This window comes from Lagopus muta, chromosome 5 (assembly GCF_023343835.1).
Source record: "Lagopus muta isolate bLagMut1 chromosome 5, bLagMut1 primary, whole genome shotgun sequence".
Lineage (NCBI taxonomy): Eukaryota > Metazoa > Chordata > Aves > Galliformes > Phasianidae > Lagopus > Lagopus muta.
Genome location: NC_064437.1, coordinates 4873486 through 4894645, shown reverse-complemented (window position 1 = coordinate 4894645; position 21160 = coordinate 4873486). Strand labels below are relative to the sequence as shown.

The following is a 21160-nucleotide window of genomic DNA, read 5'->3' as shown; positions in this document are numbered from 1 at the left end:
AAGGCCATGCTGCAGAAAGAAGAAACACCAAGAAGCTGAGAACTCCGGCTCCCTGAGTAGTTCTTCTGCGGTAGGACAGGAATGAAGCAGAACAGTTGCATGTAAGGTGAGCCGTGCAGTGCAAACAACGTGAGTTGAAGTATCAATCTCTAGTTCACGTGCTGCAATCCCTGCTTCTACTCCAACAGGGAACAAAATTAAATGTTTTGCTTGTTTTCTTTCAAAGGGACGCAACTGAAATTGTGAGGCCTTTTGTCCAACTGCTTCGGCAACCATAGGCGATCTGTTAATATACAGCAAAACAACCTCTCTAGTGGGAAAAATAAAAAACTTTGTTATAAATAAACCGGTTGCAAACAAGCTGTCGATTCACACACAGCGTTTTATTTACAAAGGCATGCCAAGTCCAGACTTGTTTTTGTTTTAATTTACTGCACCACAGATAGTAAAAAAAACAGCCAAACAAAAACTGAGCCAAGGGGATTGTCTCTGCAAGTATGCCCGTTTCTTAGAGATTGCCCATATCCCTTTAAGGCAGCACAAAGCCTTTCTTTATAGTGGTTTTAAAGTGACCTCTTAAATTAAGACAGCAGGGTCAAACTGACCACACAGTACGTAGTGATGTACTCAGCTGTTGCCTCATAACTTACAGATTTGTTTATAGCTCTGGTAGTTAGAAGATGTTCCTGGGATCAGTGCAACTCATCTTTTAAAAAAGAAGTCTCATTTAAATAGCTAGCATATTTGGGAAAGTCATACAGTGAGCTAGAGCCCACCTCTGTCTTGCAGAGTCTACAAGAATTGATCAGCATCTCCAAAAGCCACCATAACGCTACAGACCTTTCCCTGCTTCCTGCCTTCCCAGTTAACTGGCAGATCATTCTAGAGAATTTCTAGAAAAAGAGGAAAAAAACCCAAAAACATACACTTCTGGATAAGGGTTCAGTTAGCTTCCATTCAAGACATTGTTGTTTACTCCTGCAATTAGCTGGCCCAAGCATCCATTGGTATTATTCCTCTGCATCAGCCCATAAATAGATTAATCTCTCACATTATGCGTAGGGAACACGGGCAATGAAATAAATTCAGGTCCTAAACAAGCAGGCAAACAGGCCAGCACAACTTGAGAACGTTCAGCTCGTAAAATCCAAATCCAATCCTCAGCAGTTAGGACATGCCAGAACAAGAATTACTGGTACAACTTCAGTTCACGCCTCCTGTCAGTGAATTATAGCACTGGCTCAGAACGTGGCCCCACAGTCGCTTTGTCGTTTTGCCTGGGGATCCATATATTCAATGCACTGAAGATAGAGATTGCTGAATGGGCAGCTAGTCACTTCTGACTTTTCTTTACTGGCAATGCGTCCGGACCACACATCAAATATGTTTACTGCACACAGCCAAACCCTGCACAGAATACAGAATTATTTGTTTTCTCCAGGGCGTTTGTGGTGTCCACCACTCCTGCAGCCTACTGATTTGCAAAGACTCTGTTATCGTCGTCTAAGGTGACGCAGGGTGGGTGAGACTAAGCCCCACTGCACAACAGGGCTCCACAAGCTAAAAGCATCCCTTCAGTTTCAGAGCATAGCTCGTGCCAATGGCTGCTTCCCTCCACCACCACCTCACACTCCAGGTTATTTAGTAGTAGAGTTCGTGTCCACCTCCATCTGTTAAACTCAACCCTCGGTGCCTCAGATGAAGCGTGGGCATCTCACAGACAGTGACCGAGAGCAGAAGTGCTGCACTGTGCCTCTGTGATAAAGGACAAACCATTTCACATACAAAAAGCAATTATTCAAGAAGCAAAAGGCAAAGCTGGTGCGTTTTTTTGGGCAGGGGAGGGAGCAGGGCTCACTATTCACTCAGCACTTAGCTCCTTTGATGACTGCACAAACATGTACACATGCTGTTCAGGCCACAGCTTTCTCTGTAATTCATCCTACCACTGAAACTGATTTACACTTCACAGAGATTAAAATTAAAAAAATAAAGAGAGAACTCCTATCCCATCACCACCTATCAGAAGAATCAGTTAGTATATATATCCAGCAGGCCACCCAGGGAACCGTTCCCCCTTGAGTTTGTTTTTTATCTCATGGTACACTTCAGAGACTAGCTCCTGTCTGACTAGCTCTGCTGTAGTCCTGAGGGTTAGTTTTTGTTTTATTTTTTTGCAAAGGCAGAAAGGTGAGGTCTTTCCCAATTCATTTTTTGTTTCCTGGAATCAGAGCACAGCGCAGGTTTTATTCCCTCTCTCACAGCCCGTTCTCTCAGACACGAGGGAGCTGCACAGCTTATTTATACTGTAGGTTTGTCTGAAGCTGGTCTGCCACCAGATGCAAATCCCTACAATCCCACAGCAGCAGCAAGGGGGAGCAATATTCTGATGTTGGAACATCCTTCTACCTCTCTTGACAGAGCACACTCCAGGTACATTCACAGCACCTGAGCACATTTAGTCCATGTAACAAATATGTGAACGCCAGTGCTGATGTAAAATATCAGCCCACAGGGGAGGAATATACACAGGTACTGGGGGGCATCCTCAACCTGCAGCATTTGTGATGATTCTGCTCAGACCCTCATCTTTCCATCACACCTTTGTAGAAAGGAGGAAATAGGAGCAACTGGACCGTGTTTGTTGTGAGCAGATGAAGTCACACAACCACCAGAACAGCCTGCCTGAACATGCAAAGCCCTACAGGCTGCCAGCATTTGCCCTGAGGAAAGGGAACTGCACACAACAAACAGCATCTCCTAAGCTGACGGTGCTCCCAGGGCACCCTGCTTACAGCAGGATTCTCTTCCTCACACACTGAAAGCATCAAGCCGTCCCCAGGAAGAGCACATGGCCAATTTCAGAAGCTGGGGAAGTCTGGTGAGCGTGCAGTCAAGGCTGCATGATTTGCTGATCAATTTGCTGCTGTTTATCACGTGCAAGAGGCTGATGCTGCCACAGTTGCAGCTGAATACATCTGCTGCCTCAATCAAAGAGCCAAAAATGTTTCCCAGTAGGTGGGAAGAGGGCTGCTTTGGGCCTGAAGACACCAGGAGCAGTACGTACAATACAGCCTCTGTTCAATGTAAGCAGCAACAGAATTACAACCACTTCATCTGAAGGGTGCATCCAGGCCCCGAGCAGCAATTGGCATCAAGGCAGTCCTCCAAACAAAGTGTGTTGAGAGAGCAAGTCCTGCACAGTTCTGTCAGATAGGGGGCATACAGCAGTTTCAAGGAGTGGGATCACTGCGTTTGTGCACTCCCCGTTTTCTGTTATGTCTCAGAAAAGAAAGCAGGACTGGGTTTTGATCAGGTCTGTGAGGGGCTGCTTAAGAATTAAAGTCTCCAATTTGTAGCATTCTATTACTCAATTACAACAGACAAGCAGATCTGAACAATACTGCCCACCTCTCTGCAGCTGTGATGAAGATAATTTCAGATGTTCTTGACTATTAGCGAATCTGCAGGGAAAGGCAGGTAGTTCACAAGGCTGCCAGAAGAGCAATCAAACCAAATGCTATCAGTTTCACTTGCGCCTGCAATATGCAACCCAGAAAGAAGGTGCAGCTCAGCTTAGAGATGATTAAACAGATGAGAAGCATTATGAGGCCTGAGGGAACAGGTTTAACTGCAGTTACAGAGAAACAAACTGTAAAAAAAAAAAAAAAAAAAAAACCTTATAATTTTTTTCCTCATTACCCAGAACGTAGAGATGAACCCAAAAGACTCCCTGTAGCTCACAGAAGTCTCACAGTGATTATTTTTACATTAAGTAGTATCTACGAGTGTAAGAGATGAAACACCAAGACAGCTTGCCAAATGAACAACATTATTCCCAAACACTGAACTAAAATGTGGTGTTACCCCTGTTTGAGTTCTGTAAGTCAGTTACTGCACCTTCAGAGGGCACTCAACATGCACTCCTGTACACTCACAATCACAAGATGCTATTAAAGATTCACTTAAAAAGAAAAAGCACCACAACTCCTTAAGAGTTGTAGCTTTTAAAGAGACTACAAAGCAATCAGCTTTCGAAAGCTCTTTTGTCAAACACTGAGAATTCCACAAATGAAAAGCACATTAGCAGATGTCGTGTGCAAATCTCTGCTGCAACACAAGGAGGACAGACCTCAAGCACTTTGGCAACAAAAAGAAGTCTGCATTTTAACCCTCCTGCTGACAGCCGTAACACTGTTAATTACAACTTGAAGCTTATAGTTGAGAGTGTTGCACAAAATACCAGGGCAATAAAAAAAAAAACAAAAACCAACATTCTGCACCTGCTTCAATGTATGGAAAATTTATCTGAAACTTTTAACCAAAGTATTTGGATCAACAGTTAACACCTGAGCTAAAGCATCACTTCAACGCCAGGTGCACATCGTAATAGCAGCAAAAGAGCAAATTACTTAATAAAGCAGGCAGGCAAGGGGCTTTGACATAACAGTCAAATCTGTGGTAGAAGTTAAGCGTGGGAAAACATTAAAAGACTGTGTCTAACCTTAAAAAAATAATGAAAGGCTGTCCATCACCTCCTGGCATTTGCTGAAAGCAACCTCTGCAAAAAGAACAACCTAATTATAACAACTACTATCAAGCTAACACATACAGTTTGTGTCTGCTGAGAAAATTAAATGCCTTCGTAATGGGAAACTAATACACAGGTCTCACACTAGATTTGGGCTTTTCCTCTCTTCCTAAGCCTTACTGGCCCCTGGTAAGCAATTATTAGTGCACAGCTGCTCTGTGAGCCAGCTGTTTCACCACACCACTGTAATGACATCCTGGTCATCTTCAAATCTTCGATTCTACAGCAAAAATTCACAGGACCAACAGCACTGCAGAGAACAGAAGAAGGAAGATCCAAACATTCTTTCCCCTCGTCTTACTGAATTTAGACCATTTAGTTTACCTTACTGTGATTTCCTTGAGATAAAAGTACTGCAGCTACACCTCAGCACTTCACACACTGTGCAAGTTTTCTTCTGTAGATATCACAGTAACTGGAGTCAGTTTAAAAATGGGACAGTTCATTTTTCAAACTATTTGGACAGGTCTGCTTGCAAATAAGAAATGTAAAAGATGCTTTTTAAAAAGTCACTTTTCATCAGCAGCTACCAATAGTTACATTGCCTTGAAAAAGGTGGACATGTTACAAAGATCCTTCATATCCACCTGAACAGAAAGCTGCTGATCCAACCTTTCATGCACAATATCACTACCTGCAGCTTTTACCAAATACAGTAAATGCCTCCTGTATGTCTCTGTGAAGATCAGAGCTCGTTTCCCAGGTCACCCTGAAGACAATAAAATCCATGCTGATAAATTCAAGCAGTATTTTGTCTCACCAATACCTTTTCACATAGCCATTCTGCTCAGAAGGAACATTTCCATCCTACAGGAGAGCAGCACCTTTTATTCCTTGGCACATCTGTTTCTTATTCTTAAAGCAGACGCTTCATCTGAGCTGAAAGTGTTAGCAGCTAAATTTATGAAACACTCAGGGACATGAGGTATCTGTGTAAATCTCCACTCAGCCCTTCATCAGGAAAAGCAGGGAAAGAATATATGAGGAAAAAACTAAAAGGGAGAGTAAGTCTGATAATCTCAAATGTCACAGTCTGACATAAAATAAGAACTGACACTTTCTCACCTGTAAGTGATGTTAAAGGAAGGCAAGATGAATTTTAAGACATTTTATTATACAAAAGATGAACTCTTCCAAAACTGGAAGAGACTTTCTACAACTTTAAGAGTTTCATTCTGCAACTTGTACTTCCACATGTTTTTTCAACAATACAGGATAAAAAGGCTCAGTAGTCCCACTTTCTTCTTACCAGAAGCACCAAACTGTAGCTGTATCAAAATCTGATATTTATTCTTTATACTCCAAGAACTGCTGAAGTCTTTTCTTATGTTCTGTAGAGACTTGCACTGCACTAAAAACAAACACAGAACATAAGTTTTTACATTAAATGTAGTACACCACAATATGAAACCTCATGCCAAAACTAAGTGCACACTGAAATAAACATCTGCACTCAAGTTGAAATTTAGAAAACCCAGCTGTACGAAAGCTTAGGTTCCAAGAAAAACACACAGAAAAGTAGGTATGAATCCTTAAAAATATCAATTCAACAGCTTCCACTGCTAAAAGACAATTATGCCTAGAAAGCTCATCTGTTTCTTCACCTGTTTAATCATGGCATCACAACATTGTGAGTTGGAAGGGACTCACAAGGATCTCTGAGTCCAACTCCTGGCTGCACAGATAACAACCTTAAAAACTAAACCCTATGCCTGACAGCACGGCCAAATGCTTGTTGAACTCTGGCAGCTTGGTGCCATGAGCCCTGCCTCTGGGAGCCGGCTCCAGCACTCAGCCACCCTCAGTTCAGGTTGTTCCTAACATCCCATCTGAATGATCCCTGATACAGCTTCATGATCAGCTGTTATTCTTGCAGAGTTGACTTACGTATGAAAGAATCTCAACATGATTTATCCTGTACACATAGCATTTCCAAACTGTGAGACATTTCATCTCACAGAGAGAGATGGGCAGACAGTGAAGAAAGTTTCAGCTCCACACATTCAGACACCAAGTACAGAAGTCAGCCTGCTGTGACAGCAGCTGAGAGCCAGTTGTTAGACCAGCAAGAAGCATTTAGTAAGGCTGCCCAAGATTCTCTTCCCACTAAACAGATAGTTATCTCTAGTCAATTTATTTTGCAGCAGCAAAGATTTAATTATTGAGTGACATCCATGGACCACTTTAAAGTTCATAAACAAAATTCATTGAGGACCCATAATTCTTTGAGTAAGTTTCTAGCAGGACCATCTACATACACAAAAACTTTGTAAGGTTCAACAAATTAAAGAAAATAGGAAGATGCCATGTTAGAATAATGCCCTATAGAGATTTTGGCACAAAAGTCCATTTCCACAGTAACGTTTAATTTAAAAATCTAGCAAGGGAGAAATCATGAAGAAAAGTTCTTACTTCAGGTGTTCTCCAAAGACAGTGGTTATCCGGTACAGAGCTGTTTTCAAGGATGCTCTCAGTGCAAATCGTAGTGTTTTGTAGGATGTGTCCACCAGGCTTCCTGAACTCCTGGGAGGTTTGCTAGAAACGTGAGGCAGTTTGAAATGTCTGTCTACAACCTAATGGAGAAAAAAAAGAAAAGATGAGCTCCCTCTGTCTGGTCAGTTACTTTAAAGCAGAACTAACAAGATATCTATTAAATAAAGCTAAGTAAAAAAAAATTCCAATGCCACCAAGACACAAAAATGTCTTGGAAACCAAAGTTGGCCTCACATTTCCAGGCCATCAACATCAGCACAATAATTAAGATCTATGAAATCAGATTCTCTGGTATTAAGTCTAAATGCTAAGCACGGCAGTACAAAACCAATTCTGTTTTGTGTTATATCTTGCTTCCTTCAGAAACATGGGAGGTGCTCCCTGCCCCTTCCCCCAGCACCTCTTCTTGGAATAAATGACTTACACTGAGAAGCTTTAATAACCTCAAAATCCTCTCCAAGAATCTCCACTAAGGAAGTGTAAAAATGATGGTATCAAAAAGACATGCACAGCTTTGGAAACAAATCTTTTTTTTTTCTTTTTTTTTTTCAATTCACATTTCCAAACATCAACAACTGGAGAGTTTGAGTAATGCCTCAGCACTGCTTTGTGATCTTATCTCTAGCAGTTTGCAAAGCCTCCAAGTGCTGCAGATCGTATGAAGAATTCTGTACAGCCCATTGAAGACCAAGTCCTATGTAAGCTTAAGATACAGGATATTTGATGCACCCTTGAAGGAAGATGTTTAATTTAAAAAGTACTGCATGCTTGGTTCAATATTTCAGTAAAAATGCACCTCCTGCTTCTACATATTAAAGATCTAACAAGGCTTTTATCCAGCTGTCCCATAAGGAACACAGTGTCAACTGGTTGTTTCATTTAGATTAACTGAAGATGAGAAGCTGTTTACAGCAGTGACTAATTCAATGCCACGACTGGTCAGCGCTGCTAAAACACAAAGCTAACAAAACTCCTCTCATAAAGTTGCTCATAGAGTAAGGAAAAGTTCATGGCTTTCACCTCCTGAAGGGTCAGTAAAGTATTCAGGATAGCTGGCAGCGTAGTTTGAACAACTCCAAATTGGTCTTCAGTGAAGGAGGCTGCTACCAAATGAGACAGACCTTTGGGGGGAAAAAAAGGTTGCTACAATTACAGAGTTCTCAACTTGTGATGCATTAACAAAGACTACATGTTTCCTGAAGATCCTACTAGCGTGGTGGAATTCTTAGGACTTTCTGCAGCCAGATGACCATTACCTCAGCTTTGGCTTGCTGCAGGGCTAAATCAGTCACTCGTCTGACTGCTGCACAATAGCTTGAGGCTAATGATAGGGGAAGAGAGATTACATGAAATATTTAGAAGAGGACTGGCTCCCTTTCTGCTCCTCTGATCAGAACTGTACCTGACATCAACCACAAGACAAGTGCTATTTCACAATCTCAGTCATGCAGAAACATTTCCAGATTACTGAAAGTTTTGTTCAGCTTATACAACAACTTTACTACTCTGAAAATTGGATTTGAAAAGTGGATTGAGCTTTTAAACCCTTCTCAGTTTATTCCATTAAAAAGCACTGCAGCCTCGCTCACCAACCCTTGTTAAGACACAAACAATACTTCCTGCAAAACCATATTTATGATCCCCATCTCCTGACCATATTTCTTGACTCATCACCTTTGATCTGACACAACCTGTCCATAAAACATCTAACCCAGGAGGAGGACTGATCTTTGCACAGTGAAATCCAGTCAAGGATTCTAAAGACTGGTGTTTGCTCTTGACACTGAGATAAACAAGCAAGAAAGTCCTGTTGTGCAGCCACGTCCTCGTTGGTTTTCTTTTAAATCTCTCTAGGCCACTTCTTCCAAATTATTTGTTAACTTACTACTTGAATGCCTGCCTGCCTCCACACCCCCAGCTAACAAAGAAAGACACTTCAGGAAGAAAACCTGCTGCAAAAAAAATTTCTTACTGAAAGAAAATGTGAAGCTGATAGATAAATGGGTTAATGTGGAAGAAAAGCAACAAATCAAATCCAGGAATCACTGCCTCCATGGAACAAACAAAAAACTGTGCATGGGATTTCAAAATCAAGAAGTGAATGAGATCTTTATTCACATTATAGAAAAGCAGTTGTATTTCTATCAAAAAAGATGCAAAGCTTTTACAGGTTTTGTAGTTCCATGAACCATAGGAGCAGAAAAACTGGGAACAGAAACTGCTTACCTTCCAATGCCCAAATGTGCATCTGGGCATCAGAGAAAACAGCTTGGATGGAGGCTTCCGGATGCTGAGAAGAAATCAAAGCATTCTAAGCACACAACCTAAAAGCATCACCAAAACTGCAGGTTTCAATTAAATCATACACATTTCTTCAGCTCACATGACTCCTCAGAAAAGATCTGCAAGGCTGACAAATGTCAGGAAATGCCCAGATAAATCTGTAGGAGCTGCCCACAAAGCTCTAGCTAGAAGTGAAGATTCCAAGAGAGAAAGTATATTTGCTAGCTTGTTCTCAAGGGCTAAATAAACACTAATCTCTCCATTCCTATATTATGACCTTGTTTGACTCAGTCTCCATTCTAGTCTAGCTGACAAGACTGCTATATGTGAATAACTCTCACACGCACAGAAGAGATCTGCATACAAAAATGAGTGAAACCTATAAAAACAAAGACCTACAGTAGAGGAGATTTGCTCTGTAAAGCTTAATTAAGGTGTTCAGTTTTGTTAAGAGAAGCACTCAACTCAACTGTTTTTTTGTGCAAAAACTAAGCCAAACTTGCACAGTATAAACACTTACACTACTGAAATACTTTACAACTGAAAGGTAGAAGTAAAATTAGTACCAATGTTTCAGAAGGAGAAATTCCAAGAAATCCAGCTAACTTTTTTCCCCCAAAGCATTCACTTGGTACACTAGCCTGACAAAGTACTATTAACAGAATCCTAACCTTAACTAGAGACTTACACCATCTAGCAGTTAGCATCCTGAGATAACTGCATTTTTACGTTCTCAGTTGTTTTATTATGATACTTCAAGCAAAATGCTGCTTATAAACAGCCTAGCTTAACCAAATATTTACTTTTATAATACAGGCACAGGATAGTCCTGCTTTAAGTATCACAATAAAGACAGCACTGTACTTACAATTAGATTAGAAAAAAGAACTTCTGAATCACAGAACTGCAGGGACTGGAAGGGACCTCAAGAGCTGAGTCCAACCCCCCTGCTAAAGCAGGTACCCCACCACAGCTCACACAGGCAGGTGTCCAGCCAGGTCTTGAGTATCTCCACGTAAGGAACTCTCACTGTGCAGCCCATTCCAGTGCTGTGCCACTCTTACTATAAGGAAGCTACTCCACAAGTTTGTGTGGAATAACTTGAACCTAAAACTTGAACTTCCTACGTTCAAATTTTAGGCCATTATTCTGTGTCCTATTGCTGTGCACCACCAAGAGGAATCTGGGCTTATCCACTTGCTTCCCACTTCCCTTCAGGTATTTATAAACCTTTATCTTTTCCCTGGCTGAACAGACCCCAGTTCCTCAGTCTCTCCTCATAAGCAGATGCTCCAGGCCCTCTGTCATCTTTGTGGCCCTCCACTGGACTCTTCCAAAGAGATCCCTGTCTTTTTTGAGCTGGGGAGCTCAGAGCTGGACAGTGTTCTAAATCATTACTATATGGAAAAGACACACATTGCAACAGCAGATCTCACATGTTCATGCATTTTCTAAACCGTGCTGCTCACTCACACAACACATGATCATGACTACCTTGCTGAAGAAATACATTATCAGCACTCGTCTTGATAAGAAGTTTTTTATCTGAAAAGAAACAGAAGATGAAAAACACAGTATTTATCAGAAGGCAAGCAAAGTTAAGCCTCCTCACCTCTACCATCTTTATACAGTGTAAAGGAATTGAGTGAGGCAGAATATGTTTCATTAAGTCGTGCAAGCTAATTGAAGAAGTATTATTCAAGAGTTCTTTCAGAAGAGAGAACACTTAAGCTGTATTGGCTGTAATCTATCTGTGCTGCAACTTTTACTCTACCTGTTCTTGCTTGTTCTGGAGCCATGTGTAAATCAAACTTGGCTGCACAGCCTCACTGCCAACTCTCGCGACAGAGAGCGCTGGGAAGGATTCGTGGTGGGAACCATTCAGTTGCAGACCTACAAGAGAAATGCAGTCTCCTCAGAAAACAGGTTTCTGTCCCTTTTCCTCTCACGCATGTAGATCTCTACTGGCATCTACATCTATGACTACGAGGGTAAGAACAAACGTAGCAGAAAAGTCTTTACCTGAACCTGATGTCCACAGCTTTGGTCCCCTTCGCACAACAAGAGGACTCTGGACTTTTCCATGCCAAGGAGAATTTAACTCCAGAATTCCCGCCTTGCAAGTTAAAGCAGGTGAACTGAAAGGTGAACCAATATCAGACCCAGGCGATGCCTTTAAAGGCACTGAGGATGATTTAACCAGGGAAGACATAGCAGCTCTGGGAACAACATTAGACCTCTGTAACTGGAAAGGGATATCTTCTGCCCCTGCAGCTCCTAACAAGAGAAATATGCTGCACGTAAATAAACATGCTGTCAAGACACGGGTTTGTTACTGGATTGCTGCTTCAACAACTTTGTATTGTTAAGAGTTTTTATTAACAGACATTGCTTCCACCTTGCAAAGAATTACATATCAACCTGAGCACAGAGTTTTTAAAAGTTCTTTCCTCTTGTTCTCAAACTGATGATGGATTTCCTGAACATCTCCTTCTGCTAACTAGCATTACAATGCATTGGATGTATCATCACAAAGCATCTTTAGCATTCCTAGTATTAGTACTGGAAGGCAAGGGTACTTAAGGACAGTTCCTAAATAAGAACAACAGTTCTTTCTGATTGGTACGAAACACGTCAGCCACAAATTCCAAGGCAGCAGCAACAGCACTAGAAGAAATTCACCTCTGACATACCAACTGTCCCCTGCTGTTCCCTGGACAGGAGTACGCTTGTTTCCCAGGCACTGACTGCTAAGGGATCCAGTTACCTGCCAGCCCTCATACAGACATAGCTCTGCTGCCAGGAATGATGCCTAAGACCAGCATGTGAAACACCTGAAATGTGTGCTGCCTGCATGCAGCTCAAAACTCAAACTGGCTCTTCTTCTTTTACCATGATACTCAGTGAGCCACATAAACATGTTCAAAGTCCTTATGACAACAAAAACTAACTGTCATCTTAAGGTAGCCAGAAGAACAGCTAAGCAAGTTATAAAGCATCTCCTGGAAGGTCTTAGAGTTCTTAGATTCAGTCATATTCTAATAATAACACTAATAATTAGACTTTCTTAACTCATGCAAGTGTGGAAGACCATACTGCCTTGAATGTAACATCAAGCAAAGTAAACAAAGTAAGCACACTTTTGATGCTTTCCATTTGTTTAGGGGATCGAAATGAAACGGGGGTGGGATTTCCTTTTTAAATGTTCCCATCTATTTGCAGAACCCCCTTAACTCATTTTTCCATACAACTTCATTCAGATCACATAGGTGCATTAGTCTAATGCTATTCTCATGCTTTACAAAGCATTATGAGCATTTCCTCACATACCTGGAGTCTGCGGAGATACTTTCATCTCTCCCACTTGCTGCTTTGCTCTCCCATTTGCTGCTGCAGCTTCCTGCTGTGCAATCAACCTCTGGGTCAGATCAGTCAGAAGACTCAAACACTCCCTTGATATCGCAGTCCAGTTGTGTGGGTGCCCACCTAGGAGCATTCACATAAAAGGAAATGCAGTAGGTATGTTTGATCTCCACAGTATCCTCATATCTATTCCAACAGTGCACATTTGCTCTCAGCAAAAAGCTTCAAAGACAGCAGCACCATTCCATTTGTAAAAAGCCACAGTGCGTTTTTACTGCAGCAGTATATTTATACTGAAAAGAAGATGAAAACATGGACAGATTCCATCCTACTGGCAATTAATAACTCCACAAGACTTCAGTGAAACCCATTAAGCACGTGGGAAACGAGCAGTTTGGTCCATCAGATTTGAAATTAACTAAAATGAACAAAGTAATATCAGTGGTAATGGGAAATGCTTTAGAAGTTGTGCAAACATCAGAAATCCCAATGATGAGCAACAAAGTTTTCAAACGTTTCTAGGCAGACTCAGCTGCCCTTCTCTGCCATATCTTCATATACAGCAAGAGGCTTGTACACTAAATGAAATCGTGGCCTTTGTTTGCTTTCATAATTCCAGTGGTGACCCACTACCTATGCTCAGTTTAATCTCACATCTGAACACTGGCCTTACATACATGAGTTGGATTATTCAGTTTGCATTATTTGATAGGTGACGTCACAAGGATCTTGCTTTCAATACTTTAAGGCCTGTGTTTCCTCACAGTTGTCATTTAAATCAAATAACAGGGACTGGTATTTATTGAGTAGATAAAACAATGTGAATACAGAGAACTAAGCATCCTTTTGGAAAAGGCATCAAAAGGACATTTTTACTTAGGAGGCCTCATAGTTTACATAGCATACATCACAGCAGTTAAAAAATAAAAACACTTGTCAACACATTCAGCAAACATTTAATTAAAAAAAAATAAAAATAAAAATCAACCTGAGCTCTTACCTGGTTGGCTGAGGCTAAAGACCTCCTGACGTCGAACAGGAGAATACTGGGAAAGTAACATCAAGTCTTGTAAGGCTAAAAACTGCAAGGAAAGGGAAGTGTTTTCACAAGCGCAAATTCCAAGGAGGTTCCTTAAAAACTGTTGTTACCCACAGAAATGCAATTCTAACAAAGACCAAGTTTGCACAGATTATGACAAGCCATGTGATAGGGGCAGGAGGGAAGAAAAAAAACAGGCAAAAGACTGCATGTATTCCCAGAACCAGTTTGGATAGAGTGTCTGAGCAGAGCTTTGCAGAACTCTACTGGTATGTTCTTCCTTTGGAGCTAAAGAAAATCTAGGGCTTTACTTTAATTCAATCTTAATAGCTAACAACTCAGAGAAAAAGAGCTCAAGTCTAGAGAACAAACTGTTGAGAACAAACTGTTTTTGCAAGCCAGAGCTCATCTGCAGTGTGCCAACAGCACAAAGCCTAACACTGCTTTTTCACATGATAAGTAATGAATGGGGCAGATCAATGATAACCAGATTTCTCTCACTGTGCAAGACCCAATTATAAATTAGACACTTCAGCCTAATTCATAATCTCAGCAGTTGCTGTGCTGTGATTGATTCTTCCTCACAGATCCTTTGATAATGTAACAGAGCTTACAGGAGGTTGCAATTCACTTGAATCCCATTTTATCTCTAGCCTTATCAGAGATCCATATAATCATTAAACACAGATCTTCCACGTGCTGCAGAATAAAGTCATCTATGTTTACACAACACTTTTTATATGAGGTCTTCAATTCTTGATTATTATAAACAGTAAGTTCTACTAAAGTCTAACACAGCCTCACCAAAATTACTGTTTACCACAATGGCAAGAAAAGAAAGCATTCATAACCTTTTATTTTAGCATCATTACAAACTAACATTATTACTGCAGGCATACATCTCACCTTCACCTCTAAATGAATCCATCTTCAGCCTAAAAGTAGTATAGCATGGTGAGCACCAGCAGATGTCACTACTAAACAAGTTTTCACCATTGTGACTGTCTCTCTCAGCCCTGAGGCAGCTTTATAAAGAACTAGCAGCAGTTTCTCTAGCTGCCACACAGCAGATCACAGTTTGAGAATCAGCTTCCCAGCACAAATCTAACTGGGAATATTGCAGAAATCCAATTACCTTTATAATGAGCGGAGGGTTGCTGTTTAGGATTTTAGGCAGGCATTGGTCTGTCTCCTCAGCAAAAGTTGGCTGAACAGGAAAGTGATGTGTCTAAAAATAAATACCAGAAGTTGTGTTATACACACTGCCACAGCACACCAACCTCTGTAGCACAGATCTTGAAGAACAGCCACGCAATGTACCAGGTAACCAGAAGAAACACACCACATCACCAGTGCAAAACATGGGGGGGAGAAAAGCTTAAGAAAGATCATATCTGAGTTGGTGCTCGTCAGGAATTATGGACCACAAAAGCACACACCCAACTGCTCCAACTTACTACAAACTGCCTTGAAATTTCTAACAGAAGCAACAACAAAACCAAACAAGCACACAACAAAGGCCACTCCTCACATTAAGGCCAAGGTCTTAGAAAAATCCAGCTCCCTTTATCTTGAAATGCCCCCCATGTACCCATACAGCTGGGCAAATCATGTGTAGACAGATTACTATCATAATGATAAGTGGGAGAAAAATCTATCGACACCACAGCCAAAAACAAGACATTTCAACTGCTGTATCTGTCTTTTAAGATGTAACCAATCCAATGAAAAACTGCAGGGATCTTTTATTAAACAATGAAAGATTTTAGAATTCTCCTCCTACACTGTTTCGTTGATAAACTAAGAAAGCCTTCAAATATAAATAACTGCTTATGTTGTTATCAAGCATTGCATATTTTTAATACTACAGAACATGAATCACTTTGGGCACAGACTCTGCCAGTTTATTTGTTCACTGTCACTGAATTCAGATTACTTATTATCACTTTTTCTCCTCCCCAGCTGCACGACTGGAATTGATAATAGCCATGGCTGTCAAAGGGTTAACAAAACAGCTGTGTGGATCTGATGTAAGCTTAGAGATTCTTGGCTGCCTTTTCCTTGTCACCCCCCCAGCACTCCCCACTCCCACCACCCCCATAAGCACAGTCTCAGATTTATTCTAATGTGATTCATTATATATTCAAATGGTCTTTTTTTAGCCACATTAATTTGTAACAGTGATTGAATGAAAATGCAAAAGCATATTAATTCCCAGGGCTGCTTGAAGTCTATTATAATACTGCAGCCTGAACTCTTATTAACGTGTCTCTCCTTTGGAGAATTTGGATGCCTGGTTGAAATGTGAGATTCGCAGAGCTTAGCTTGCAGAACACTGACCACCTTCTGTTACCCTTTCTGGTGATAAATTGGACTGAGATCTCATTTCTGGATATCACCTTCTCACATAACCTGCAGGTGTGTGTCACAAGTTCTTGCTTTTGAAAAGAAAGCATTATCAGCAGAACACTTCAGCACTGTCACAGCACACCAACCTCTGTAGCGTAGATCTTGAAGAACAACCACGCAATGTACCAGGTGACCAGAAGAAACACACCACATAACCAGGCGTGGTAAAATAAGGAGAGATCCAATAAGCCAGACAGTGTGTCAAGAGGATGCAATTTACTGCAAATAAATCAACCAAGATAAAAGTATTTTTATTGTGGAGGGCATTTTCAGTAGGCTGCTCGTTGTTGATTTTGTTGGTGGTTCTCAACAAGTCCCATAAAGATGTTATGAGATCACATCTCTTTAGCTTTCTATTAGAGGTGATTAGATGAAATTAAAATTAATGAAATTAAGGAAAAAGCCACATGGAATAAATGACTGTAATCACAACTTCAGTGCATTAGAGTATTAAAAGCTGCCATTTCCCTATTTGAAGAGGAATCACAGTGATGTATAAAAATGAAAACATCCTGAAAACACAGAACTGGATAAAAACCACAAACAAGATCTGGAGAGAATACCCTTCCAAATATTTCAGTTTTACAGAGATGAAGGCTACCAAAGAGGATTCCTTACAGCCTAGCTACAAAATGGCTCTTACCAGGGGCTGCTGGCCCTCGTGGGGTTTATTTCAGAAGCCTCCAACGCTCCCATGCTCTGGGGGAGGTCAGGAACAGAGCCCTACTATGCACAAAGGACCAGTTGCTAAGCTGGACTACCTGGAAAGGCAGCTGTTGGCAATATTCCCCTCCAAATTTTCAGCACAAGGTACCCACCTGTCTATACGAAGATCCATTGTGGTGCTTATCCACATCTTTGGGATATAACCTAGGGAACAAAGAAATAAACACAACACAGAAGGAAGTAAAACACAGGCAAACAAGCACACAGCAGGCCAACAAGAAGACTGAAGTAGAATGCATATATAAAATACAAAGAACGGCCTTGTAACACACGTGCAAGAAAACAATCTGCCTTTGGGGTTTCTCTCTTCTGTTTCTTAATAAATAGGAATGAGAGAATGGAAGAAGAGGTGCCAGGACAACAACAATATGGTGAGAGATGTTGCTCTTGCAACTAGCTTCTCAGCACTGGAATATTTGTATTTCTCCTCTATCAAAGGAGTTAATAGTAATTTGATATTCATTTTCACCACAGCTCAGACAGCAGCAGAGCACTCATACAGATACAGAAGAAACCAATCTTGAAGCAGTTGCCCCAATGGAAAACGCTCTAGCATAGTTTTACATCATTTAGAAGTATAACTACAACCCTAACATAAAAGAAACCTCCCTGTATTTCATCCAGTCCAACCCAGCTGTGCCCATCAGTAGAATTTATCATTATCATTTTAAGGAATGATTCTTGATTCTCCCAGAAGGGAGGCAAACTGCATTTTTCTCCCCAGTTTTCTCCAAATAACTGCAAATAAACTGCACTTGGGAATAAAGCCAAAGTGCTTGGTTTTGCTTAGAAGTAGTAAGGAATGGTGGCACTACGTACACAGAAGTTGTACCTGCTGCCAATGTTCCAGGTTCTGCTCTGAGACTATTCCCAATACCAGACAATGGAAGGAGTAAGCCAGGCATAGCAACATTTACCCACGTGACAAAAAAACTGAGTTAAATATATTTAAGTTACAAATAAAAACAAAATTCTTCAATTATACTCCAAGCCTAGAAACAAAGTATTTTTACACAGATCAGAATGGACACACAAATAGTGGCCAAAAAGGTTTCAAAATGCATCCTCTGCAATGCTAGCTGGTTAGAGCTTGGTAGCTCCTCCTACGTGCAAGTTACTTCACAGCTGCCTGCAGTGGAATTTCCTTCCAAGAGGAGAACACCAGAAACAACCCTCTGGAGGAGGATCAATGTTTTGGCCCTGTGTCCAAAAACACAGGCTTCAGGTTAGAGAACTAGTGTTCCCAGTTGTCTTCTTAGAAAATGGTAATGTTCTTACTCATGTGATGTTACCAACTGGCTGAGAAATTCCTCTGCAAGGTGTTAACCTCTTTGGAAAGAGAGACATTTCTCACGTGCTAACCAAAATGCTGTAAGGCTTTAAGAATTAATAGCAGCGTGCAAACTGTGCCTATTCGCACTATTCTAGAGAGACATTACTTGTCTTATTTGTTTAAATAAGCCCACACACCTGCAGCAAGCAATCTGAGAGGCTGAAAAAACAGCATAGATTCCCTGCCTAAAATAAAGGAATTCAAAATACAGGCACTCCAACTTTACAAATCCTTACCAAAGAAGTAATACGCAACGCAGAAGTTTCTAACTGAGTACAGAGATTCCACACAGCTGTGTTTCATGAGGAGAGGCAAAGACCTTCTGAAACGTAAGTACTTGTATTGCTAGAAGCAAAAACAACAGTTTCATAGCATTCAGAACAAACTGGTGAAACAGTTAAAAAAATAAAAGCCTGCTTTAAAACCTGTAGCCTAGACAAATTAAAACTAATCAGGAGCAATATTTCTGGGCTGCAGTTCACATGTCAGCCCTCACTTTCTCTCTGCTAGATTTCTGCAGAACTGCTACAGCCCCCTCTGAAGGGATCAGTTCCACAGTAGAAGCACACAAATTAGCTCTGGATGCTGAGTTTAAGCTTAACTCACTGTATGCTCTTCAGACTTGAAAAAAATCTGGCACTCCATCACAACTGATAAATTTCTGTTTGAAAACAATCATCTAAAAGCCCTGAGCATTTTCAGCTTTTAGGTAACCTTTGTTGCTAGTTCCTGACGTTAATAATCAGTTCATGTATATTGCTGCTTTCCTGCAGCTCATCTCCTGCAATGGTCCACCTTAGCCAGCTTTGAATGTGCAACACAGGGCCCTCAGCACCCTGCACCTGTATGAAAGAGGCTGAGCAGCAAGAAGGAAGGTGAACATTACTGGCACCAAAACATACGTTCACTCAGCTTTAATCTACTGGTAAAAGCCAACTGAGACCTGGTGCTGCCACATTCAAAGATACAAACAATCAAGGCTATTTTTCAATAATTGTTTTCTTTATCTTTCTGCTCAGATCTATAAAACTGCTTACCTGTATGATTGGAAACGGCAAATAATTCATGTTGTTAATGAGGTATAAGAGACTGTAACAGTATCCCATGAAAGCACCAGAAAGTAGAAAGAAGAGGTGGTATTCATTTAGGCACATCTGAGGAACAGCGTCATCGAGGCTAAAAGAGAAAACTTAATATTAATTTTTTTTTAAATCCAGCGTTTGGAATTCAAAGAGAAACTTCACTTCTGCTCTCCTGATCATACATGTGATTGTATCTGAGCATGTCTAATTCCCATTACTTATTTCTGTACTTTATGCATGAGGATACTTCTGATATTTCAGAAGTAAGGCACACCCATCAGAGACTTAGTTCAAATGACAACCAACCTGGCAACTCTCCATCGACAATCCCAACAATGCAGTCATTCTGGGTTTCTGGCCCATTTATCTCCCCGTGTATCATAATATTTCTCAGTTGAGGCATTTCCTAGCCTTTATTAAAAAATATTAACGCATGCTTGCTCATTTTTTTGACAGCACTGAAATTTCAGTCTCTTACATAGAAAAAAATGGCCATCGGGACCTACTTTTACAACAGCAGCTCTTTCCATAACTTATCCTTAACACACAGACATAATTACCTTTCTGAAATTGTGCAGGGCACAGCAAGAAATTGGAACCTCCCTTTTGTCATAACTGCAGCACACCAAGCAACCAACATGCCCATTACAGCATGAGCAACTGAATGGATAACTTGCTGAGGGTGAATTATTTTTCCTATCAGCGCTAATCGAGAGCACGGGATCGATGGCACAACTGTAAATAAAAGCCAAAAGTGAATTTTTATTTGCTATCAATAGAACATGTCATTTAAAGAAAAAAAAAAAAAAAAAAAAAAAAAAAAAGGCATTGGCACCACACTTTCAGCTGGAATCAGTCACCAGATACAGAAAGCAACGCAGAGGGACGGAGCGGTGAAGCATGCACACATCTGGGCTGCCTCTCCTGCTGCCATCTGAGTCCCCTTCTGACTCAAACCCACGATTTTCACACCTTTCCTCGCTCACTGCAGCAGTAATTAAATAGACTGCTACCTCTATTTAAAAATACCTTTTATGTGCCTCCTACGTTAACTAAAAGCAAATTTGCAAGAGGTGAAAACAAATCTCTCACACCCCCATCTGATTTATAACCGGAACCACAGCCAGTTCAGCATGCAACCCACCTGCATAAAACTCCACGTTGAAAACGCTTATTATCAGAATCACAGCAGACATCAGAAGGATGCAGAAGATGACATGTGAAGTATATAAATCATCGAAAGAATCTAAAGGAAGGAAAGAAACAATCAGCCCTCAGAAGACTGCAGTAATAAACAAGCCCAGCTAGGAAGACCCGCCGCTGAGGAAGCCTGAGGGAGAACGCGGGCCGGGCAGGGCAGGGCACGGCACGTACCGGACAGCCAGCGCAGCGGGCGCAGGGGCTGGACGCCGCTGAGGAGAACGAAGGCCGCGGTGCAGACGGGCAGCAGCAGCACGGACCAGGCGACGGCGGCCGCCAGCCTCCAGCCCAGCACCTGAGGGAGAGGCGGCGTGAGGGGGAGGAGGGCACGGGGAAGGGAGAGGATACGTGAGGAAAGGGTCGCGGCAGCGCCGCGCTCACCTGGCGGAGCAGGGCCCGCTGCCGGCCCGCCGCCGCCGCCTCCATGCCGGGCCCGGCGCCGTTCAAAGTCTCCGCCGCCCAACGGCCTCCTCCCGCACGCCGCTTCCGGCGCAGCACGGCGGGAAGCTCGGGGCAGCCAATAGGAAGAGCGCGACGCCCCTTTTCCCCGCCCACCCCCGACAGGAAGCAGAGCAGGCACGCAACGTGGAGAGGACTGCAAGTCCCGGCATCCCCCGCGCGGCGCAGGCGGAGAAACGAGC

At 41.7% G+C, this 21160-nt stretch overlaps 1 protein-coding gene across 2 annotated transcripts; it reads right to left on the bottom strand.

Moving 5' to 3' along the window:
- Window positions 1-5684: 5684 nt before the first annotated feature.
- NDC1 (NDC1 transmembrane nucleoporin) lies at window positions 5685-21143 on the bottom strand. Of its 2 annotated transcripts, XM_048944474.1 has the most exons (19): window positions 20901-21029; window positions 20694-20814; window positions 20464-20565; window positions 19880-20054; window positions 19275-19413; window positions 18474-18582; window positions 16997-17048; window positions 16265-16397; window positions 14905-14997; window positions 13731-13812; window positions 12698-12853; window positions 11605-11644; window positions 11390-11505; window positions 11142-11260; window positions 10862-10912; window positions 9311-9374; window positions 8105-8205; window positions 7004-7164; window positions 5685-5942 (listed from the first exon to the last, which is right to left on the bottom strand). In XM_048944474.1, the coding sequence occupies exons 1-19, from the start codon at window positions 20943-20945 to the stop codon at window positions 5879-5881; spliced, it is 1923 nt and encodes a 640-aa protein (XP_048800431.1). In that variant the 5' UTR covers window positions 20946-21029; the 3' UTR covers window positions 5685-5878. The 2 variants fall into 2 exon arrangements, with proteins under 2 accessions (XP_048800431.1, XP_048800432.1); XM_048944475.1 differs by having other exon boundaries at window positions 11390-11644; window positions 20901-21143.
- Window positions 21144-21160: the final 17 nt, after the last annotated feature.